This window comes from Coccidioides immitis (genome assembly GCF_000149335.2).
Source record: "Coccidioides immitis RS genomic scaffold supercont3.1, whole genome shotgun sequence".
Classification (NCBI taxonomy): Eukaryota; Fungi; Ascomycota; class Eurotiomycetes; order Onygenales; family Onygenaceae; genus Coccidioides; species Coccidioides immitis.
This window is the reverse complement of record NW_004504310.1, coordinates 4,953,108-4,974,856: the sequence shown is the minus strand read 5'-3', so window position 1 is coordinate 4,974,856 and position 21,749 is coordinate 4,953,108. Positions and strand designations below refer to the sequence as shown.

Genomic DNA, 21,749 nt, shown 5'->3' with positions numbered 1-21,749 from the left:
AGACATTAGACTCTCTAGCTGAGAAATCTACTGTTGACATTCCTTTGAATTCTTTCCTATCTATCTCCTGAATCTCTTGCTCTGGCTGTAATATTAGGCTGTCCACCTGTTTATTTTCCTAACTACACTAATTTCTATGCTTCAAAGAACACATTCATTTAATATTTAATAGCTATTTAATAATAAAGATCTGGTTGTTGAGATATTTAATAAATTTGTTGCGTGGAGCATTTGGCGAAATTTGGCTCATTTAGTGGTGTGGCTTGTTTAGTGGTGAACTACCTTAACTAACTAGTTAGTGGTCGGAAACTCCTTTTAAAAGTTGTAGGGAAGCGCATTGTACCCCACGTTATGGAGACACGCCTCTTCAGGCTCTAGTTCGACTCTTCCCATAACAGCTATCACAGCTTAGGGTTGGATAATAAGCTTAGCATCCAAACCGTATGGCAGAGAGCATTCACCTGTTTGCTAGATGACTCCATCCAACTGTCAGTCAGTCAGTCTGTGGTGGCAGGATAAATGCCCGTTTCCTTGTCTAATCTCTCCTTCTGTTCAGCAGCCATTTCCCTCCTTTAAAAGGCTGCACTTGACTGCTCTTTATCCGGCCGACCGAAGGTGACAGGTAGTGACTGCCTTCCGGTATGGAAACACCGCTGCCAGAAGAAGAATCAAACATGGCTAAAGTCCGCGACTCCTTGACAGTAAAAAGGACCCGGCAGCTTGACCCTTGATGTCTGGCTTCGTTCACCCACTGCCGCCCAAAATGCCCATTCCTGCCACCGTTGTGTTGCTTGCAAGCTGCGTCACAGGTCGTTCAATGATGGCTCTCGCTTCGTCTTTTCCCATTACAACCAGCGCCATGACGACGGGCTGTGTCTCAGAAGAAGCGACAGCCACCTCTACTTTCCTTCTCGCGACAGTCCGCTGGAGAAATTCTCCATTCTCGCTGACCTTCGCTGACAACAGCCCGACGAGCCCGGAAGCAATTCCGTTTACCACTGCTGTTGGCGACGGTATAACAAACTCAACTGATCCCGACACCACTAATGTCAAAAGCGATCTTGCTATGATCCACTTCGCTGCCGATGAAGATGGATTTCTTGCCAAGCCAGGCCCAAGCCCAGGCAGTCCAAACCTTTGGGAGGGACAGTGTCGAAAACAAAAGCGAAAGTGTCGAAGGTGTTACACTGGAGTCCACTTTGCATGCATGAGAGAATTTGGAAAAGCGAGGGGAAGATGTTATGATTTGTAAGTGCTCGTGCCCCATCCCAGATCCTTGAGTTTTCCGCAAACATTTTTAACAAGATGTAGGTTCAGAAAAGGTTGTGAGGAGAGATGGGACTGCTCGTGTGAGAGACTGCGTTGAGGGCTTCTTGCAGCATATCCTATTCGCAATTCCAGCAGTAAGATCAGCAGCCGTTCCCTCTCCGATTAGATTTTCTATCACATCCCCGACACTCTGGCCTCCGCTGAAAGTATCGCTGGAACACTGATGGAAGGGGCAGGAAAATGCCAGCTTTGTGATAGCGGCAAGAGGATTTTAGTCACCATAGGTTTTTGTTGAGGAGCTATCAATTAACAATTTCCCTCTCTTACAGAAACATTAACACCTCCTTCAGAGACTTAGCAGGTCGCTCAAGCTTGCATGCCTGTCATTTTGTGGGCTACTGCGTAGATGGCGAAGTTGGGTAGCAGTGGTCATATAAAATTTTAACCAGCATCTGACCGGATTTCGTTCGGTCTTCAAAACGTAGCCCTTCTTTCTAAGTTGTAAACTCCAGCCAGGCTTGATGCTGAGCTTTGCTACCGATTGACTCAACACTCATGCGGGGAAGAAGCTCCCTTGCGCATTGGTGTCCGCGATATGAATTCCGACCGCTGATCCTCACAGGCCAAGCCTTCTCTTCGCTACTCAAACCGCTTGAGTGCTGAGAGTTCATTCGTTATCTCGGTTTATCTCGATCCATCTTTTCATTTGCTAATTACTGAGGTAATCCGTTTGGTGATCCACAGCCCTGGGTGGTCCTCGGCTGGTGGATATCCTCAAGCTGAACAGCGTGTAACATGCCAAATATATAGCCCTCTTGACTACGACCGGGATTCTATTTTCAGAAGGCTTGAAAGGCTGCATAAGCCCTCGACTGGGGAAGACACGGAATTTAAATCCGATGACTTGGGATTCCACTACATAAAGACCATCCCGGTCTCCGGCTTCCGGTACCAGTCCATCTCCTCTTTCTCCTCAACGCAGCCCACTCTCTGCTTTTATCCTTTAACCAGCACTCCCGCCCAGTAATTTATCCGGATAGCTAGGCGGAAACATGGCAGAAGCACACGTCTCCAAACTGCGGCGGAGCCCGACCGTCATCGTCATCGGTGCTGGGCCCTCAGGAATCTGCATCGCCCACGAAATGAAGCATAATATGGGATTTGATGATTTCATGGTGTGTCCAATAAATCCAGGTACAAGACGAAATCCCTGCGTCTTCCATTTGCTTATTTAACTTGCACGCCAGATCTATGAAAAACTGGACGGGCCCGGGGGAACATGGAGGGCCAATAACTACCCCGGGTGGTATGTACTTTAAACTCCTTTTTTTTTTCTCAAATTTATATCTTTCAAGGTAAACGCGGGCAGCTAATACTGTGCGAAAGTGGTTGTGACATCCCCACGCACCTTTATTCGTTCAGCTTCGAGCTCAAACCCGATTGGTCCAAGGAACTATGTGACCAGAAGGAGATATTGGAATGTGAGAACACTTATTCAAAGAGACTCTCTCATGGAGCTTCTATTGACCTTCGACCCACGATATTTCAGACATGGAGAACACTGTGGATAAATACAACCTCCGCCCCCATATGCGCTTCGGGATCGAATGCATGGGCGCAAGATGGAGTTCCGACATTGGTCAATGGGAAGTAACGTTGAGAGATCTCAAGACAAACATCGAATACTCTCGGTATGCCACTGCACTGGTCTCTGCCGTTGGTGGTATTTCGTTTCCTCGCGATGTCAAGTTCAAAGGGATGGAGAAATTCCAAGGGAAGATATTTCATACGGCGAGGTGGAATCATGACTTCGACTACACAGGGAAGAAAATGGCTGTCATAGGAAACGGTTGCAGCGCCGCTCAGGTTGTCCCTGCTCTGTTGTCAAAGGCAGCATGTGTCAAACAGTATGGGTTAAACTAGAAGCCAGTGCGAAAAAAATGGAGTTAATTGACGCTGTCTCAGATATGCGCGGAGTCCTCAGTGGTATCACGAGAGACCGAATCGTCCATTCACGAATTTTGAGAAGTGGTGCTTCAAACATATTCCTTTCTGGCTTCGATGGCAGCGACTGCGACTTTTCCTTGAGAGTGACAACCTCGTCTCAACCTATATGCCTGGACCAGCGGCAGCGAAAGTGCGAGAGCGTGTGGAAACACAAGCGAAGGAGTATATCCATGCTACCGCGCCAGAAAAATATCACGATTTCATCGTCCCAAAATTTCCGCTCGGTGAGTCTAAATCAGCCCGCTCATATCCATTCGTCACTTGAGTTGATCCGCCTTCGTCAGGTTGCAAGCGTCGTATATTTGATCCTGGTTATCTCCAGTCCTTGCACGCGTCAAATATCGAGGTTATCCCGGAAGGGATCAAAGAAATCACCGAAACCGGTATTATCAGCGACAGTGGTGTCGAACATGACTTTGACGCGATCGTTCTAGCAACCGGGTTTCAGGTACAGCAATTTTTAACTCCGATGGAGATCGTTGGGTCCAGTGGAGTATCTCTGCGCAGGCAATGGGAAGAGAATCGTGGCGCGCAAGCCTTTCTAGGTACAACAGGTGAGTGCGATAGACCAGATTGACCAACCTCGCCAGCTTTAAGAGAAACTCACCAGATCCTCCCAGTCCATAACTTCCCCAATTTTGGTATCCTATTTGGTGAGCGACAGTAATCATATCAACTAGCCACCGAATTTCTCAGCTAACACCTCCAAACAGGGCCAAATACATTCCCCGCCCATAACTCCGTTCTCTTCACCTGCGAAGTCCAGGTTGGATATCTCGCCCGTACCATCCTTGCGCCACTGATCGATCGTCGCGTCTCCATAATCGACGTGAAAGAAACCCGCGAAAACGTCTGGGTGAGCGATATTCATCAGCAGCTACAAGGTTCAGTATTCTCTGCTGGTTGTTCAAACTGGTATATTAATGAATTCGGGCGAAATTCCGCCTCATTTCCAGGATATGCGCGCAACTTCTGGGTGCAGACCTGGATGACTGCCAACGGGCTTGATGACTATGATGTGGTAAAGGCAGAGCGAATTGGATGGGTGTTTAGATTGGCATCCAGGTGGCTAAGAATTTGGTGGAGGACGAAGAGGCGGGTTAGTTTGACGTTATTGTTGACAATCTGGATAGTTGCAGGGAGAAGGGGCAAAGTGGCGCGAGTAATTAACCATATCCTAAGAGTTCTATCTTCTCGGATCAGGGGTTGAAACTGAATATATATTTTCGTCCGGTCTTGTTGGATCACTGGTTGGTTTCTCCCTATACCAAGAAGATATATGGATATGTTTGCTTTGCGTAGTCCTCGGCTTCCAGCACATTAAAATGACAACTTTTCTACATGTCCAAGAAATGCATCATTCCCTTCTCCTCTCAATAGGGCATCCACATCAACTCTACCCGCCGTCAAATACTTCTCGCTAATGCCCACGTTGACTTTCTTGGACACCAATTCCCTCAATTGTGCCTTCAAGCCCGCAAGCTCTGCCTTAGATAGACTAGCGGCTTTCTGTTCTCGTGCTTGTCTACCTCCACCACGACCACGCCCTTTGCCTTTGCCCTTGGATTGCTGTTCGGCAAATTCATCGCTATCATAATCAACACCTAGATCTTCGGCCGCGGAACGTAGCCAATCATCCTCAGAAGATAGCTTTTCCTTCGCAAGGATAGACTCTGTAATTTTTTTGGCAAGCGTGACACGAGGGCGAAGGCGGTCGATTATACGCCTGTCCAAGTCTACAGATTGCAAAGGAACTTTTTTCTCCATCTTAGACTCGGTGGCGCTGGAGTCTTTCTTATTGGAATGGATCTTGGCAACGAGCCTAGCGACACCAGTAGTCTCTTCCGGTGCGCATATTAGGATCGACTTTCCGGATGCCGAAGCTCGTGCTGTTCGACCTGAACGGTGCACGTATGTGTCCGCGGTTCTGGGGATGTGGTAATGAACGATAAGATCGATTCCCTTAATGTCAAGTCCCCGTGCGGCAACATCAGTGGCCACGAGGATAGACGAAGGGTCTGATGACAGGGAAGAAAACCGCTCCACGGAGCGGAGGCGGGCTTTCTGAGCCATTGATGAATGCAGCGCGAAAGTAGGAAGATTAAGATTTTGAAGTAATTGAGTTAAGCGGCGTACAGCAGAGATAGAGTTTGTGAATACTAGCGTGCGATGTTTGGGGTGATAGAGGAGAAGGGTGTATAAAAGCAGATCCTGTTTGAAATCATCGTTAGCACCGTTGGAAGCATTTCTTATCGCGCGAAAGAGAATACCTTATCCATAGGCGCGCATTGGACTAAACCTTCCTTCAAGTTCTGAGCCATTTGGGAGATCGGATTAACATCGATGAATTTCGGTCGTTCTTCTCTAAAATTCAGCTTTCGAAGAAGGTACTCCATGGATTCCTTTTTGTCAAGCAAGTCATCATTCCTATATCGGATCTTTCCCGAGAGCTTTTGTTGTAGGCCCTTGTGGAATGTTGCTGAGAAGACCAGCGTCTGGCGTGGCTCCGCCTTTTTCTCTTCATCAGGCTCAGGCTCAGGCTCCCGCTCCGACCTTTCCCCGTAAGCCTCTTCAGTGATCTCAACTTTGTCGATGGCGTTTAGTATTTCTTCCACTTCTTTGAAATGACCTTCACTCAGCAACCTATCAGCTTCGTCGATGACGAGAAATCTGATCTTTTTCAGCTTTGACAGAAACCCAGTCATAGATCCGACAACTTCCCATAACCGACCCGGGGTAGCGATGATGATATCAGCGTCAGCGAGTAGCCGCTGCTGCTTGTAGATGGACAAACCACCCGTGACCGTTGCGATCCTAACTTGTGTATTTGGTGCATGGTTCACCAAGTCGGTAAGATGCTTGTTGAGTTGGTGTGCGAGTTCTCTCGTTGGCGACAGTATTAGCGCCATGGGTTCCTTCGTGCTTTCTCTCTCTTCAGATGCAGTCGGAGCTCGACCGCCCCGATATTTGCCTAAAAAATATTCAACTATCGGTATGCCAAATGCCAGAGTCTTCCCAGATCCTGTAGACGCCTTCCCGATTACATCATGACCTTGAAGCACGGCTGGGATACATGCGGACTGGATAGGTGTCGGAGAAGAGAACTTGAGTCTTCCAAGGCTAGTTTGTAGTTCGGCACTGAGATCTAGAGAATCCCAAGCGGAAACATCAACGTCTTCCTCAACCTCGTCTTGGAGTGCGGCGAAGGATACTCCTGTCTTAATACCGTTGTCTGTTTTAATACGAGGACCTCGATCCTTTGGCAGTTTATTTGACTCTTTCTCCTTATTTGAATTATTCGTTTTCGTTCTTCTGTCGTTAACTTTTCCATGGTTTTCAGCTTTCTTTTCGGCTTCAAGGGTAGTCCCGTCCCCGTCTTCGCTGTCGTCGCCGAACCCGCTCCATTCTTCCCAATCTTCCGCAGGTTGGCCTGACTTATCGGTTGAGTTTTTAAGAATGCCTTTGATTTTACTTTTGGAGGCCTAGTTAAGACCGGTCAGAGAAATATGCACCTCAACCTGATATTCCTCCGTGGAAATCCATACCTTGAACTTGATCTCCCCACCTCCAGACGGCCTCAGAATGTCCACACCCTCAATTTCTTCCAGCCCGTAAAATCCTTCGGCATCGTCTAACCTATCGGGCAACGTGACTGTCTTCCAATCCAACTGGTCAACGCTCACGATGTCGTGCGCAGCATCGTCGGAGCTCTTGGCAGTCGCGGCATTGAACTTGCGTCGCTTGATGGCTTTCGCGGTGTGATCTTTGTGGTTATGAGAGCGCTTCTGCGCCATATCGATACGGGATTTCTCGGCCGCTATTTTGAATTTATTCCTTTGGCATCGAGTGACCGGTGCTGGATGGAGGTCTTTTTCGGAGCACCTTGAAAGGTCGACAAAAATTTAAGCTTCATTTTAGTGCGACCGACTCAAACTTATCGCATCCCACCAAATTTCCAGCCCGGACGGTCAACCTATCCCCGCCAGCGAATACTATATGCCATTGCAGCCCCCCACGGGACACAGATAGGGCCATTCTACGTTCACCGAAATGGGTAAATCCTCTAAAGACAAACGTGATGCTTATTATCGTCTGGCCAAAGAGCAGAATTGGCGTGCCCGCTCCGCTTTCAAGCTAATTCAGATCGACGAACAATTCGACCTTTTCGCACACTCTGATCCGGACAGTGTGACACGTGTGGTGGACTTATGTGCAGCACCGGGGAGCTGGAGCCAGGTGCTTAGCCGGGTGCTGATCAAAGGGGAGAGCTTTGGACGGAGAGCTTGGGAAGAGAAGCGGAAGAAGCAATTGAGAGATTTGCGACGATGCGAAGAAGAGACAGGCCGAGAGAGTTTCAGTGAAGAGACTCAGAAAAAGGGAGATATCGATGAAGACGGATCGCAAATCCTTAAGCCACGGAAGAATGTCCGCATCGTCGCGATAGATCTCCAGCCCATGGCTCCTCTAGATGGAATCACGACTCTAAAAGCAGACATCACCCACCCGTCTACAATTCCGCTTCTCCTCAAAGCTCTCGATCCGGACCTCTACAGTGAGAATGAAAATGGAAACACAAGCACCCCTTCCCCCTCCAGGCCGCACCCTCACCCGGTTGACGTCGTCCTCTCCGATGGTGCCCCCGATGTTACGGGCCTCCATGATTTAGACATATACATCCAGTCCCAACTCCTTTACGCTGCCTTGAATCTCGCCATTGGCGTTCTTCGTCCTGGAGGGAAATTTGTGGCGAAGATATTCCGTGGGCGAGACGTCGACCTCATTTATGCCCAGCTTAAAACCGTCTTTGAAAAAGTCTCCGTCGCCAAACCCCGAAGTAGCCGAGCAAGCAGCCTTGAAGCGTTCGTGGTTTGCGAAGGATTCATACCTCCGGTAGACAGTAGTGGAGAATCGAGAGCCAGTTTTGAAAATCCGATTTTTGGAGGTGCAAGGTCTGGGGTCCCAGCTACCGCGGAAGCCACTGAGGTCGACAATATACGGTGGATTCCACCGTTTATTGCTTGCGGGAGCTTGTCCGCTTGGGATGCTGATGCCTCGTACGAGCTCCCACCAGACCACGTCAGCCTTGATCCAATACAACCACCCACTGCACCTCCTTATAAGAGGGCGCTGGAATTGAAAAAGGCAAAAGGTGGCGCATATGGAAAAACGAAGGGAGTTGTGTATGAATTTTGAACATGCATTCATGCCAAGTGAGCAGAAAGGAGTTCAGGTGCTTTCAAAGGTCTTAATTGCCCATTTTACTTCAAGTTATACCCACTATTTCCTACCTAAAGCTTGGTTGAGTAGATTTAATAAAAATACTCGGGGTTATGTCAATAGGCTGAATATATAGTTGCACTTTACAAAAATTGTATTAAATGCAGTAAGTAGAAACGTAGTCGATCATTTATTTTTTCATGGATCCTAGAGAAACAGATGGCAGGCGGAGCACCGCACTGCGCCTTATTCCCATCTCCCGAATGCGCATCAGATCCCTTTTCCGAACCCAACAATTATCTAATAAACTTCTAGAACATATCTCAAGTCGTCCTTGAGCTTCTCAATCTCTTTCTTAGTGTCCACCTTCTTGCCATTCGCCTTGGTATGGATGGCGATGGCCTCTTCCAAAACGTTCGTCACATCAGGAACAGGCCATGTCGGACCGCAAAGATAGAAAGCACCTTCTTCCTCAAGATATGCCCGCGTAATTTCAGGTAGAGTCTCACGCATTCGATCCTGAATGTAGATCTTGTGGGGTTGGTCACGGGAGAATGCCCTGCCAAGTAAAGTGATGACTCCGGCAGCCTGGTAGGCTTCCCACTCTTCTCCATAGCAGTATTCTTCTCGTTGGTGACGTGAACCCATGTATAAAAGGACAGCCCCGACCTCTTTGCCTTGGGCTTTTTCGAGGGCACGATGCTGGACAAAGGCGCGGAATGGAGCCAAACCAGTTCCAAGACCAGCCATGATGATTGGTTGCGTGGATTTCGGTGGCAGTTTCATCACGCTCGCCTTCACACTGACTGTGACGGTGGTACCAGGTTTTAATTTGCTCAAATAGTGGGAAGCCTGTCCATAGCGTGTTCTGCCTCTCGGATCAACCCAGTCAACAACGACAATCATCAACGTAACGGAATTTGGCGTGACCTTCTGGCAAGAAGCAATTGAATATTCTCGCCGCTTCATAGGGCTAACAATTTTAATGAGATTGTGGAAGCTCGGGTGAGCTGACGGGAATTCATGAAGAATATCGGCATAGGTGACGGTATCCACTTCAGACCTCTGTTTAAATTCCTCCGCACCATCCGCTCCTCCGAGCTTCACTAGTTGCTCTTTCTCCTTCACATCAGTTGCAAACTCAGCCAAAGATTCATAAAAGCGCTTAGGAGGTTTTCCGAAGATATCGATATTGTGTGTGAGGGCCTGGTAGACAGTCCGGTTTTCCAGAGCTTCTGGGTCCTCTCGGGACGGAACTTGAACAATTTCGTCGGCGTTCAGGTTGTAGAACTTGATAAAGTCACTGACGTTTTCAGGATCGTTCTCAGCATGAATTCCAAGGGCTTCGCCAATATCGTACTTGAGGCCAGACTCTCCAAGGTCAAACTCGATATGGAAGATATTTCGATTGTAAGTGGCAGGCGTAAGCCTACGGTTTTCTTGAACGGTAACGGTATACGTTTTGGTTGGCAGGTCTGGTCGTAGCGCATTTATTGCTCCATAAGCTTCTTTGAAAGCAAGGCCCTTCGCGACGGCCTGCCAGTCGTTAAGTTCGGAAGATGGTTCGTCCTCAGCCTTGTTAAATGGTGCAAAGCTCGTACCTCGAATATCGGTTGCGAGCTGTTCGATTTCAGATGCGGTTTCTCCGACAACCTTCCATGACTGAGGTATTTCGATCTTTCGGAGCATACTCTCGATAATTGAGGAAGCCTTGTCAACGACTGTTTCATTGTTTAGAAGAAGAGACAGTTTTTTCACACCAACGAGCTCAAGATCAGGGAGCGCAATACGCAAAAAGGCAATCTGCAAAATCAAGGGGTCAAGGCTGGGATCTTGGCAGTCCGACGTATCCAAAATGAACAACTCAATTGCTTGCGATGCAATAGCCGCTTTAAATTCTGTGGGTAGTTTCTTTTCAAGGTCATCAACCTTGACGCCCGGAGCATTGACAATCACACGCCCACCGGGTTTGACGCTTTTTAGAACTTGTATTTCTGACAGAAGTTTGATATTTCCAACGTAAGAGACATCCGCAGAGTCCACGGAGTAGGGAGCATCAATGACCTTTGCACTTTTCCGAATGTCGGTACGAATGGTTCCTCCCAGTGTCAGGTTATCGTACACGGTATGGGTGGAAACATTGAAAACCGAGTCTTTCGCAAGGGCTTGGCCAAGGACAAGTGCAGCAGTGCTCGAGAAGGAGTCATCGACGTCCCAAAAAGTATATTGTTTGGTCAAAGGGTCAAGCAATCGTACGCCATCGGCTCCAACTTCTCTTGCTCTCTCGAGCTGATGTCCGACAATTTTCTGGAATGCCTCAGTGATGAGACCTCTGTCCCAAATCTGGCGAGGTGAGTATTTAATCTCGGTACATTCTACTCGAGAACTAATCTCGCCGCTGAACATCAATGCGGCTAGCACATCTTCATAAAGGGGGGCATGCACGCCATCTTCCTGAACGGCCAAGTCGTTTTGAACCTGGCCAAGAACACCAACAGTCTTGGTCGTCTTTGGTAGTACCCTAGCAAATTCCTCCTCGACGAATGGACGGTAGATGCGTACGTTTACAACACCAACACGGGCATCGCTCTTCGATAGAGCAATAGCAACCTGCTTAGCCAAAGAACATTCGACAGTACCGAAGGTCACGAGAACAGAGGTCGCCTCTGCGTGTCCATAATATTCAAAAGGGGCGTAATCCGTGCCAAGCTCTCTGTTGAAAGATTTCAATAAATTCAGCAGCTTGCCATGAGTGTCGAGGTGCTTTTGGTCGGACCCAGAGAGCCCTGCGAGAGCAGATCTGTATGCGTTGTGGAGCCCGGATCGATCAAGAACGTCGAGCACTCTGGTCGTTTCCCTGCCGACACGAAGCCCATCGTAAATATGGATTGTTGGGAGATAGGTTGCGAGAAGAGTCGAGAAAAGGGCCATATGTTGTGACTCGTGGACCGACTGACTTGTGACCAGGGCCATACCCAGCTCCTCCGTCAGTCCCATGGCGGTGGAATAATCCGACACGAGTCCTCCGGAAGGTCCACCGACGTAATCAGCAGCAGCAACATGAGCAACAAGCGGGTTTGCTACCGAGTAAAGAAGGGAGAGCTGCTCCAACGCCGGCCGCATGTACTGTAAGGTAGCAGAAGATGCGACTATGGCCTGGGGGATGTGGCGCTTCTTAAGATCAAAGTCTTTGGAGAATAGATACCCGAGGGCAATGGATCCAGCACCCTGTCGTGTTTCCATGGTCTGCACGGCTGTAGGATAACCGTTTGCATTTGGTTCGGACTGGGAGGACCAGTGTCTGACGGCAATGTCGAGGTCGAAGGTTTCCGGGGAGTAGGCGAAGAGCTTGTCAGATAGGGTGTAAGCAACATGCTGGATCAGAGTCTGCGCTGTCACATATGTTGGGCCACCAATCGAAGAGAAGGGGATCAGGCGGCCGAACGGCAAGGCCAGAGACTGAGTCTGAGACTGAGTCTGAGACTGAGTCTGAGCCTGATCGAGTTCCTGACCGAGGGCTTCAGGAGCTGCACCTCCTGAAGACGGCTCAATGGACCTCATTTTGGCACTGCGATGAATGCCGAGAAACTCTTCCTGCCAGGCAAAAAAGAGTGAAGAGAGTGACAAAGAAAGAATGAGAAAAGAGCAAAACAAATTTTGACCTTACACGCAGACACAGCGGCAAGGGGTGAGACTTATGGCAAAAAGTGAAGACAGAGAGAGAGGAAAAAGAGAGAAAGAAAAGAACGGGCAGAGTTGGAGAACCGGCTCCAACTCCGAGGCGAGACGACGGCCCATGCGCCGGCTGCTCGCATGTCGCATGGCCGGTCGTGAGAAATGCCTCTTTCGGCATCTCAGGGGAAATCACGCAATTGTTTGCTGATCGAGAATGGCAATTGCGTGCTCGACAGATTGGGGAGGCACGTTCTGCTTAGTCATACTCTGCCACCAAAAAGAGTTTGTAACGAACTAAACTGTATGTAGTTAGCGTCTACCTGTCTCGACCCGCATTATGTCATCCGGATCTTGACGTCAGTTGTGTTTTGTCGTGATGTTGACGCAACTGTAGGCCCTCGCAGAGGAACAGGGGTAGCATCAGCACTTTCGAGCGCACCCATTACGGAGTACAAGTCTACAAAATGGCAACAACAGCAATTGTTGGAGGCACGGGCCTTGTGGTGTGTATAGATGTTATTCACCAGGCGGAACTTTCCTAACCGGTCTGACACAGGGCTCGAACATCGTCAATATCCTTCTCTCCTCCCCCAACGTTGCGCACATCGACTTCCTCGCCCGCCGCCCCCCCAGCACGCCCGTCACTAAAGACCTTATCGAATCCCACCCATCAAAATTTGCATCGTATATCTCCACAGATCCCCCGTCATCCTGGGCTTCGCACCTCCGTTCAACAAGCCCCGCCCCAGAAATATTTTTTTCCACTCTCGCAACCACCCGTGCAACTGCCGGGTCTCTCGCCGCCCAACGGGCCCTCGAGCACGATGCCAATGTCGATCTAGCCCGTGCAGCAAAGGAGGCAGGTACAAAAGTATACGTTCTTGTCTCCTCTGCCGGAGCGGACCCATCCTCAAAACTACCGTACATGAAGCTCAAGGGGGACATTGAGAAGAGCATCCTAGATTTAAATTTTGAGAAAACAATCATCCTTCGACCTGGTTTCCTTTCCGGACAGAGAGAGGAACGTAGGATCATTGAGGGGATGGTCGGTGTGATTGGGAATGCGGCCGGGTGGCTTAGCAAGCCTTGGTTAAAGGATTGGTGGTCTAACGATGCTGTAGAGGTTGCGCGCGCATCTGTGAGCGCAGGGTTGGCGGCTTTGAAGGGCACGGAGCCCGATGGGCAGCAAAAGGTGAGAATTTTGGCCGGCAAGGATATAGTTCGCCTGGGACGGACGGAACGGAAAGAAGCCTCCTAAACAGCCTCGATATTCACGTGTGGCAAGTGGCCTATCGATTACATCGTCTTCCCATAGCTTCATAGGAGAGTTTGTCTTTTTCCCATTTGTACAATAATAAACATATTTACATATGCTAGGAACGCCAATCACCGGCTTGGTGCAGAGAGCGGCGTACTAAATAAAGCAACAAATCACGTCGCAGCAGCGCATAAGGCTTTCACTCCCTACGGCAACCGTACATTTAGACCTTCGTGGTTTCATGATCGCTCCCCGCTTCAGGTGCGGCAAGTTCCACTTTCTTGCCCTTTTTTGGCGAGACTCTCTTGCTTGGACCATGAATGACTGAAGCACCCCGCCCGGATTCGTCAGTGAATCGTGATACCTCTTGGTTTGCAGGGCTCACCTCCAGCGGGCTTGCCTTGCTTCTTCCTTCTCTTGCCCACTCTTTTTCCGACTCCTCCCTTGCGCTTTCAGGAGTCTGGTTTTTTATGTCCCATGCAGAACTCTGCGCCGCAACAGCATTATCAGTTCCAGACTTTGAGTATTCACTCCGTTCTGTGTTAATTGCGTAGCGGCTATCCGGGTCATTTTCGTCAACGTAGGTGCTTCGCTGGCAGGTGCCAGAGAGGCTGCGGCAAAGGACAGGTGTGGTAGATAACTTCACACTTGCACCTGAGCCGGGTAGCTTGGCTATCGATTGGGCAGTTATTCGTATTTTTCCAATGCCATTGAATGTGTGAGCGCCGGTTCTTTTAGCGATGGTAACGAATGCGAACATGGCAGCACTTCGAGTAATCACTCAAATGATTTTAATTCTAGATGTTTTTCACGGTACTTATTTTGAGGACAATTATATCGGATGGTAGCTTCGAAGCTGTCCAATGCTTAAAGTCAGTAACTATTCAACCTTTAGAGGGTATTAGCAGGAGACGGGGCATCGCACTGGCGCGCTGCATATGCGTTAGACAAGACACACAATTTCTGTTTAAAACACGAGCCTTCAGTCAGTCGACCATTGTGCATTGAGAAAGAATTAAAGGGTAGTTAGGCACTCCGTAAACGGTTTTGCAGGCAACTACTCGTCAATAGAAGCTACTTAAGCTTGCTTCTGCTGCCGTTGTAGGAAAGAGCTAAAGATGACGTAAACAGGGTTCCCTGGGTTGGACAATTCCCCGCTGGATTAGTCCGGATGACGTCAAGACAGGCCGGGATAAGAACAGAGCCCTAAGCCCGGACTAACCCATTACTGTAGGGTGTTTTGTCATTGGAGCAGCGAGCACTCCCTCCTCCGTACGCTGTATCCGAACAACCACCAGATATTGAAAACGCGAATTTATTTTTGATGGTCTGATAAATCGAGAATCAAAGTCTAGATATAACAGAGGCAGGGTGTATCATAATACCCTCACGTCTTCCTGAGAATGGAAGAGTGGACGGCACACTCCATTATAGTATCCAGTTAGGCAGTCGCTCCACTTTTGGACAACAATGAATCTGAACAAAAAGGCGTACGATAAGGGTGCACTAGGCAACGGCAATAGACCTGATCTCAGTTCTCAACCAGTGCTTGGACTTTTCGGATCCAGAACGATGGCTGAGGAATGCGGCATTGCTCATGGAAATTGCAATGCCACACGAGGGGATGAACCGTATTAGCTTTAACCTCAAGGGATATCTGAGACACAAAGCTTCCTAGAGGCCCTGTAGAATTTGACAATCATCAGTGGCGGACGCAGACCAATACTCTTGTCCTTGGCCCAAACGGAATCGTTTAGATAAGAAATGTGGTGTGGCAGTACGAGTGACATGGCGTCCAAAGACCGAGAATGAATTCGCGGCGCAGATACTGCTTTGTCTAGGATTAACCCGGCTAGACTTTTAATCCAAAATGAGATGATGTGACGAAGCAAAAAGGCAACCCCAAAAAGAACAAGTTGGCCAAGATGCACCAGAGACAAGGTGTAGATTTTCGAGACCTCCATATCTTTTGACAGTTTGGGCAGAAAGACTTGAGTTTGGAATATTCAACGAACGGGGATCCGCGTAGGCTTCAGCCTCACTAAAAGGTACATGATATAGCCTGGAACATTGGATATCTTTGACACGTCAATGATCGTTCTAGTGAGAAGCAAAATGACGCATGGACTACCAAAAGCCTACATTCCCAGGGGACCCTGCTGATCGCTTCAGACTTCCAAGGCAACTTGCCTTTGCGGCACAGATGTCTTTGCGGTCAGATGGCGGTAATTCGAAGTTTTGACGCTTAAGTCCATGGTTAGGGTCTTGATATCGGGCAAATAATAAACCTTGTTTCCAGAGGTCGATCGAGGACAGGATCTGCTCGAAGAAATCTGGCCGTTGGCTACCAAAGACGGGACGCCTACAGGTAAACCTGCAGGCGTAGCCCGTTGAACATCATTATTGGAGCCGTTGGAGGAAGCAAGGGACCCTTCCAACTTTACCCATGCCACCTGGCAAACGGGCGGGGTATTAATAGGCGGCAAAAAGGGGACGGCAATGTGGCACCAATAAGGCTTAGCCTCTGCAATTTGGCCGTTTATTTTCGCAAGGACTTCGCAATGGCAGTTCGCTATTTGCAATCAGGTCTAATTGCAAAACGAGGCTGAGATGGTGCCGGAGGAGGGTAGAGAGGAGCGGTTAGGCCAATGCGGCGTTTTGCATTCGAAATTTGAAGGCGTACAGGGAAAGTTTTGTGACAATGTCACATCACCATGCTCTCGTTGTACACAACAGGGACTAAGAAGGTAGATCAAAAAGCAGGACCCCCGGCACTCACCCGGGCTGCATAAAAAATCGACGAGGATGCATTATGCGACCGTAGCCTAATGCAATAGGGGAAATGCATGTCGGCTTGGGATCTGTGGGCTTTGAAGCACATCATTGATCCCACATGGTAGCTTCAAATGAGCTTCCTGCAATTGTGATTTGTTATACCTGGCCGTTCAGCAGTGGACTTCAACCTTGCTGGCTGGATCACTCGAATAGCTTAATCCCAACTGCCTGGATACAAGCCAGGTATGAGATATTGCGATTCCAACGTTCGAGAAACCGTTTCATCGATCGATGGTTTAGTTTGCCCCTACCATAAACCGTTCATACGATCGAGGATTTACCATATCGATGACGGTGTCGCTGTGTCCATTCGTTTCTAACAAGCGTTTTCCACTTCCCGCCGCCGATACCTTCAGGACTTCTCAGAAAAAGAAATTCGAAAGCATTAGACTGACTTAAGTTGGACTAGGTAGTGAGCTAGGCACAACCAAAGTCGCCAGTTTTAGCGAGTTGAGCTGGTCATTACTTGATGATAGCCTTGTTCCAGGATATTCCTTCCTTGGTCGCCTTCTTCCTTTTCATCAGTGATATACGGACATCTAGACCACCTAGCTTGGCATGGGAATGGAGCAATTTCGTCGCAAATCTGTGCAAGGAAGACGATCTGTATCCGCACAGAACCCCCTGATAGTAGTGGGTCATCGAGGCAGACGAGGCCAGCGGCGACTTCCGGCGAAGACAAAACGGAGCCTTGACCAAAATCACCAGAAAATGGACGAATTTAGGACGCACATTTTAGCAGCCTTGATCACGACGGTGAATTTGAACAAATCAGCCAGACAGTGGATGCCACGTCATGAATACCGGGGAGCTATAGCGCAACGTTCGCGGTGGAACTTGGACATTAATTCCATGTCGTCACTAAGTAGAATCACCCATCTAAAACATAACTCCGGCGAAAATGGCACTATGATGTGTTGAGTGCCAAAGCAAGGGGTTAGGCACAGCATTGCAACGGAAGACAGGACGTGACGGAGCGATGAATGCACCACTACTGAAGAAGTTGTGTCCACACATGATGAAACATCATTATGCGCTCAATGGTGGTGTACAATCGCATCGATGGGGTTTGGAAGAAGCAATAAGGACGGTACGTTCACGTCATATCCACCACGTCTGAAACCTGGTTCTCAATAGTCTTGCATAATGAGGCGATACACTCCAAGTTCCTCATCCGAGATGCAAGCAGACAAAATACGAGTAGCCTTACCATGCAAAAAGGGCGCAGACAAGATGCATGAGAGGCAGATTGAATCTGGAGAAGTGGAGTGAACTAGACCAGGGTAGATACCAGCATAATCGTCACACATGGGTGGAATTCAGGGGCCGGTTCTCAAGGACGAGAAAGCTCGCTTTCAATGCTGCTTTCTGGCAGTAATTGGCCACTCCTATCCACAATGAAGGTTTGAACGGACAGGTCAAACACGGGTGGAGCCAGCCGTTAAATCCGAAGAGCTATGGCAAGTACTTTGGTAAATCTCGTGAACAGAAACGGATGTGGCCAGGCCGGATGGGATGTCAAGGCATAATTCACGGCAGGGTTTAAATCAGGGATTGGAGCCAGCTGGCACGAATGGGCAGTTTGTCGGGGACGCCATTGTGATGATCTTTGCTCCAGTGAGCCTCGGAAAACATCGCGCGTATAGGAGAAGCAAGGAATGCTAGGATAACAGGCCGAAGACAGGCCCGTTCAGCCTAGGGTGAACAATTCGGAGTAGGGGCAAAGGTTAATTGAAAACTTTTGCCAACGGAAAAGATGGGCGAGCGGTCGTAAGCGATGGAGCCACGACAGCGAACAGTCACGCTAGATTGATATCAATTCGATTCAAGCTGCATCAGGAATTCAGATCCTCGCACACAACAACGGGCTGACGGCGAACAACCCCACTTGGTGATGCACGAACGATCACAAACTTAGGGCATGAAACGGGAAGAAAATGTAGACAGATCATCCGTGGCAGCCGGAAATGAGCCTAACCCGAAGTCCTGATGTGAAGCTTGTGCGGAGTAGGCGAAGCCGGAACTGGCATCGCAAAGGCCTGATATCCGTCACACGAAACATAAATATCCAGCTCCATCCCATGGAGAGGAGAGGTTTCAGAAGGCATCATCGCCAGTCATTGAATCCATAAGCCCCAAACTGCGAATCAGCAACAAGCCTTCCTCAACAAAGCCGAATAACCTGGAAAACTTCACGACGAAGCCTACTCCTTAATCGAAGAAGCTTAGCCTATCGATCCAAATCAACGAACGCTTAAACCAATAGAGAGCCCTCATATCTGAAACTTGATAGGGAACATATCCGCAGAACAAGGTAAGAATCGAAGCAAAATTTGGCATTAAGGGGATTGCCAGACTAACCGAGCTAAGACACCATGTGCTTCTACAACCAAAAGAAGTTTGCTTGCGGCGACTGGTCCTGGGGTAGCTTCGCCGCCAAGTGCAACCATGAATACCGAATGGGCGAAACTTGCGGGATGAAACTCGTTAACCATACCGAGTTTATTCAAGTCCAATGCAAGCTTTGCGAGAAAATTGCGACAAAGCATCGCAGACGAGACAATGAGCTCGCACGGATACGACGCTGGCATGACGAGGGCGGCCTCATGAAGGCCTCCATTGAAAAGTCACAGTCCCTCGTGAAAGATTTGGAACAGGAGATCAAGCAGCTTGAATACGAACGACACACGAAACAGAGAACCTTGGGCAAGGGAGGAAAATAATTGGAGAAGAGGGTATCCTCAGATGGAAGAACTTAGACGGATGGCGACTTTTGCTTTCTCCGTCCCTGTTGCATAGTTTTTGATTGGCATTTCTTTTCTCATTCTCTTGCGTCTAGATTTTCGGGATAGCCATGTTCAAGATTTTGCATTTTCGACAGATCTTCCCCTGCAGGTTTCAATTTGGCTGGCTGGTGCAGGGAGGTAATTGGGTTGAGGTAGAAAAAAGGGAGATGCGATATTCAGTGTTTTTTTGTCATTTCAAATCAAGAGAGATTCTCTGCCAATGGATTTTCCACCCTGTGAACAGATACTCAATTGCCGCTTTGAAGGGAGGACACGAATTTTATGCGCTGGTCCAAGGTAAAACAGACAGGAATGAGACAGGGAGCTACGCCGCTCGTTTCTGTTTCAAATTCCATCCAATGTTAAGCACTTGGGCGCCTCCGATTTGTCCGCCCCCAACGACGGTTTAGAACCTCATGGAGAAGACTCTCTTCACAAGCTTGTCTAATCCGTACCATCCATGGGTATTAAAGATTTCTCAAGATGCGGGTTTAAAAGTGACGATCGAGGGATGCGGTCCGGTAAGATGCTGGAGGGTTGACGTTCGAAGGTGAGCATCGAGTGACAAGCAGTACGCCGCCGCAGCGAACGAAGCAGCATGCGTCGACCAGAGGCGCTTGACATAGTTAAGGTTAGCGCCAATAATCACGTGTTTTATTGGGTTCGCCAAGAAACTCAAAGGGCCACGAACAGGTGGAGGTGAACTGATGAGGAGAAGGTATCATAAGGAATCCATACTGTTGATGATGGATCTCGTAGTTCGATGCTAGCAGAAAGTCCTTATATGAATTCTCCCAAGTAGGTGTCTAAATCTCTTCTGGCGAAACGCCCACGTGGCACGAAATGTTACACCCAGCTTCGAGTGGTAACTCGGTGGTCTTTGATATACGGTGTGGTCGAAAAGTGAATTGGTGAAGCAGAAGTTCTTCTTTTCTAAAATCAATATCACACGAGAAAAAGATACCGGATCTACTGGGCTCACAAGAATAAACAAGTACAAATAGGAAAATGTCAAAATTTGAAGGGTGGCATGACCTTAAATACGTTATGTTGCACTCGGATTCATCGCGCTCGCCTTGTCGCTACTCAGCTAAGCCAGTTGATGAAGTACATATGCTACTGGCTCCTTTGCTGTGATCCATTCTGAAAGATGGACAGAAGTCCCACGGAGGAGTCCCACCAGGGCGTGCCACGTCACCGGCGCTTCCAGCCAAATTTTTAGCAGTCATTGGTGTACTCGCCAAGATGAAGGTGAGTTCTTCAAAACAGTGATATAAACGGACTCTACATTCCAGGTGCGGATAACCAATCAAGAAATGGAAGAGCAAAGCTGGCAGGATGCGCTGACTGGAGAGAGGCAAGGAGAATTAACCCGTCCGGAGGACAACTTCGTAGCAGAATCCATGTTACTATAGCGCCCTAGAGCATCAAGGTGGCTATTTTGTTCCAGCAACTACCCACTTTGCTGCTCTTCGTCTTTGGCCAGGCCGTGTTCCTTCAACAAAGCGTCGATCTCATCGGCCCCCCAGAGGTGATGGTAGATCTTGCCATCTTTCGTCCGACCAACAGTCGCCACTTCGACTGTAACGGTTGCACCATTAGTATAACGCAAAGCCCTTTATTGATTGCCTGGCATGCACTTACTCTTCTCGCTGCTGAGCTTTGTTGAATCCATGGTCTTACTCAGCACCTTAACGGCCATCCCACATGCCTCCTTCAAATCACAGTCGTCCTTGTAATCTTGTTTTAGTAAGCTTTGGGCGCTAGCATTATTCGCACCAACACTCGTCGCCTTCCATCCACCATAGTTTCCGCTGGGGTTGCTCTGGAAGAGCTGGAATTGGCCGAGGGAATCATATCCAGCGTAAATGAACGAAACACCAAATGGACGGAGTCCACCGTGTTGTGTATAACCCTGTTTGAGATCACATAATCTCCGGACCAATTGTTCGCAGGGGATTTCTTCGTTGTATGTCAAAAGGTATCTCTGGGCAGCCTGGCGGGCGTAATTGATCAGAATGTTCGCGTCGGCAGTCATTCCGGCAACGGCACATATCATGTTGCTGCATATAACTTCAGTAAATGTTACTAACCAAGAGATAGACAGTCCTACTCGTTCAATATGTAAAGCTTCTCCGCTGATGTGTCCTGTTCCAAAAGCTTGCTGGTTACCTTGCGCTCCGCGGCGAGGACAATCCCGTCTTTCGCTAGAATTCCGAGGGCAGTGCCCGCATGGGAAATGGCTTCCAAAGCATATTCAACCTGGTAAAGGCGCCCTTCGGGAGAGAAAATCGTTGTCTATAGAGAGCGATCAGAAGCTGAGAGTCAGCAGTGTTGATGTCTAGGTGACGTGAAGGAAACCTACTCGTGAGTCGTATCTTCTCGCCATGTTTAAAGCAACTTTCTATTCAGTAAGTAATTGATCTAGTAAGATATCTCCTGGCGTTAAAATAGACAGAAGAAGCAACGAAATAATAACGTGAATAGAATGAGAAATGTTAGATGTGTAAAGGTCGTCAACAGACGTTGATGTTGCAGCTCTTCTGCGAAGCTCCAGGCAAACCAACCTAACGTGTTCGGTCCATTAAGAGCTTGGACCAATCATCGACGCGCACTTCAGGCCTAACTCTCAATTTGGAGGCGGATTCACCCCAAAGGACCGTTGGCATCCGGGCACTGTCTAGAGTACCTACTTATCATTA

General features: G+C 48.6%; 10 protein-coding genes across 10 annotated transcripts; 6 read left to right on the top strand and 4 right to left on the bottom strand.

Moving 5' to 3' along the window:
• The first annotated feature begins 474 nt into the window (after positions 1 to 474).
• Positions 475 to 1,524, top strand: CIMG_01327 (uncharacterized protein). The gene is made up of 4 exons (XM_001247555.2): positions 475 to 488; positions 560 to 639; positions 710 to 1,248; positions 1,312 to 1,524. The coding sequence occupies exons 3-4, from the start codon at positions 731 to 733 to the stop codon at positions 1,364 to 1,366; spliced, it is 573 nt and encodes a 190-aa protein (XP_001247556.2). The 5' UTR covers positions 475 to 488; positions 560 to 639; positions 710 to 730; the 3' UTR covers positions 1,367 to 1,524.
• A 797-nt stretch (positions 1,525 to 2,321) lies between these two features.
• On the top strand, positions 2,322 to 4,380 carry CIMG_01328 (monooxygenase; the record flags this gene model as incomplete). Its single annotated transcript, XM_001247556.2, has 9 exons — positions 2,322 to 2,444; positions 2,517 to 2,575; positions 2,656 to 2,750; positions 2,819 to 3,176; positions 3,235 to 3,500; positions 3,561 to 3,830; positions 3,897 to 3,929; positions 3,990 to 4,297; positions 4,330 to 4,380. 9 exons carry the CDS (start codon positions 2,322 to 2,324, stop codon positions 4,378 to 4,380), a joined length of 1,563 nt encoding a protein of 520 aa, XP_001247557.2.
• CIMG_01329 (ATP-dependent RNA helicase MAK5) lies at positions 3,918 to 7,070 on the bottom strand (the record flags this gene model as incomplete). Its single annotated transcript, XM_001247557.2, has 3 exons — positions 3,918 to 5,487; positions 5,547 to 6,758; positions 6,822 to 7,070. 3 exons carry the CDS (start codon positions 7,068 to 7,070, stop codon positions 4,597 to 4,599), a joined length of 2,352 nt encoding a protein of 783 aa, XP_001247558.1. The 3' UTR covers positions 3,918 to 4,596.
• A 190-nt stretch (positions 7,071 to 7,260) lies between these two features.
• On the top strand, positions 7,261 to 8,640 carry CIMG_01330 (tRNA (uridine-2'-O-)-methyltransferase TRM7). The gene has a single exon (XM_001247558.2). The coding sequence runs from the start codon at positions 7,327 to 7,329 to the stop codon at positions 8,467 to 8,469; it is 1,143 nt and encodes a 380-aa protein (XP_001247559.1). The 5' UTR covers positions 7,261 to 7,326; the 3' UTR covers positions 8,470 to 8,640.
• On the bottom strand, positions 8,549 to 12,315 carry CIMG_01331 (sulfite reductase flavoprotein component). Its single transcript, XM_001247559.2, has 2 exons — positions 11,989 to 12,315; positions 8,549 to 11,958 (listed from the first exon to the last, which is right to left on the bottom strand). Exons 1-2 carry the CDS (start codon positions 12,052 to 12,054, stop codon positions 8,794 to 8,796), a joined length of 3,231 nt encoding a protein of 1,076 aa, XP_001247560.1. The 5' UTR covers positions 12,055 to 12,315; the 3' UTR covers positions 8,549 to 8,793.
• A 252-nt stretch (positions 12,316 to 12,567) lies between these two features.
• Positions 12,568 to 13,678, top strand: CIMG_01332 (protein FMP52, mitochondrial). Its single transcript, XM_001247560.2, has 2 exons — positions 12,568 to 12,671; positions 12,725 to 13,678. Exons 1-2 carry the CDS (start codon positions 12,633 to 12,635, stop codon positions 13,424 to 13,426), a joined length of 741 nt encoding a protein of 246 aa, XP_001247561.1. The 5' UTR covers positions 12,568 to 12,632; the 3' UTR covers positions 13,427 to 13,678.
• On the bottom strand, positions 13,485 to 14,514 carry CIMG_01333 (uncharacterized protein). Its single transcript, XM_001247561.2, has 2 exons — positions 14,350 to 14,514; positions 13,485 to 14,282 (listed from the first exon to the last, which is right to left on the bottom strand). The coding sequence occupies exon 2, from the start codon at positions 14,184 to 14,186 to the stop codon at positions 13,650 to 13,652; it is 537 nt and encodes a 178-aa protein (XP_001247562.2). The 5' UTR covers positions 14,187 to 14,282; positions 14,350 to 14,514; the 3' UTR covers positions 13,485 to 13,649.
• Positions 14,515 to 16,819: 2,305 nt separating this feature from the next.
• On the top strand, positions 16,820 to 17,926 carry CIMG_12793 (uncharacterized protein; the record flags this gene model as incomplete). The annotated part of the gene is made up of 4 exons (XM_004445761.1): positions 16,820 to 17,084; positions 17,203 to 17,351; positions 17,399 to 17,529; positions 17,767 to 17,926. The coding sequence occupies 4 exons, from the start codon at positions 16,820 to 16,822 to the stop codon at positions 17,924 to 17,926; spliced, it is 705 nt and encodes a 234-aa protein (XP_004445818.1).
• Positions 17,927 to 18,636: 710 nt separating this feature from the next.
• Positions 18,637 to 18,984, top strand: CIMG_10726 (uncharacterized protein; the record flags this gene model as incomplete). Its single annotated transcript, XM_012358880.1, has 1 exon — positions 18,637 to 18,984. The coding sequence occupies one exon, from the start codon at positions 18,637 to 18,639 to the stop codon at positions 18,982 to 18,984; it is 348 nt and encodes a 115-aa protein (XP_012214303.1).
• A 1,168-nt stretch (positions 18,985 to 20,152) lies between these two features.
• On the bottom strand, positions 20,153 to 21,585 carry CIMG_01336 (proteasome component). The gene is made up of 4 exons (XM_001247564.2): positions 21,413 to 21,585; positions 21,161 to 21,345; positions 20,692 to 21,110; positions 20,153 to 20,628 (listed from the first exon to the last, which is right to left on the bottom strand). The coding sequence occupies exons 1-4, from the start codon at positions 21,434 to 21,436 to the stop codon at positions 20,501 to 20,503; spliced, it is 756 nt and encodes a 251-aa protein (XP_001247565.1). The 5' UTR covers positions 21,437 to 21,585; the 3' UTR covers positions 20,153 to 20,500.
• Between the last annotated feature and the right edge of the window lie 164 nt (positions 21,586 to 21,749).

Bases quoted from the DNA above. Each gene is read 5' to 3' on its own strand.
- CIMG_01331 (XM_001247559.2), bottom strand. From the start codon at position 12,054: ATGAGGTCCATTGAGCCGTCTTCAGGAGGTGCAGCTCCTGAAGCCCTC. The intron at 11,959-11,988 runs GCTCAGACTCAG...ACTCAGTCTCAG, and splicing joins TCGGTCAGGAACTCGATCAG to ACTCAGTCTCTGGCCTTGCC.
- CIMG_01333 (XM_001247561.2), bottom strand. From the start codon at position 14,186: ATGTTCGCATTCGTTACCATCGCTAAAAGAACCGGCGCTCACACATTC.
- CIMG_01327 (XM_001247555.2), top strand. From the start codon at position 731: ATGTCTGGCTTCGTTCACCCACTGCCGCCCAAAATGCCCATTCCTGCC. The intron at 1,249-1,311 runs GTAAGTGCTCGT...AACAAGATGTAG, and splicing joins AGGGGAAGATGTTATGATTT to GTTCAGAAAAGGTTGTGAGG.
- CIMG_01332 (XM_001247560.2), top strand. From the start codon at position 12,633: ATGGCAACAACAGCAATTGTTGGAGGCACGGGCCTTGTG. The intron at 12,672-12,724 runs GTGTGTATAGAT...GGTCTGACACAG, and splicing joins TTGGAGGCACGGGCCTTGTG to GGCTCGAACATCGTCAATAT.
- CIMG_01330 (XM_001247558.2), top strand. From the start codon at position 7,327: ATGGGTAAATCCTCTAAAGACAAACGTGATGCTTATTATCGTCTGGCC.
- CIMG_01336 (XM_001247564.2), bottom strand. From the start codon at position 21,436: ATGGCGAGAAGATACGACTCACGA. The intron at 21,346-21,412 runs GTAGGTTTCCTT...CGCTCTCTATAG, and splicing joins CGAGAAGATACGACTCACGA to ACAACGATTTTCTCTCCCGA. The intron at 20,629-20,691 runs GTAAGTGCATGC...CAACCGTTACAG, and splicing joins AAAGCTCAGCAGCGAGAAGA to TCGAAGTGGCGACTGTTGGT.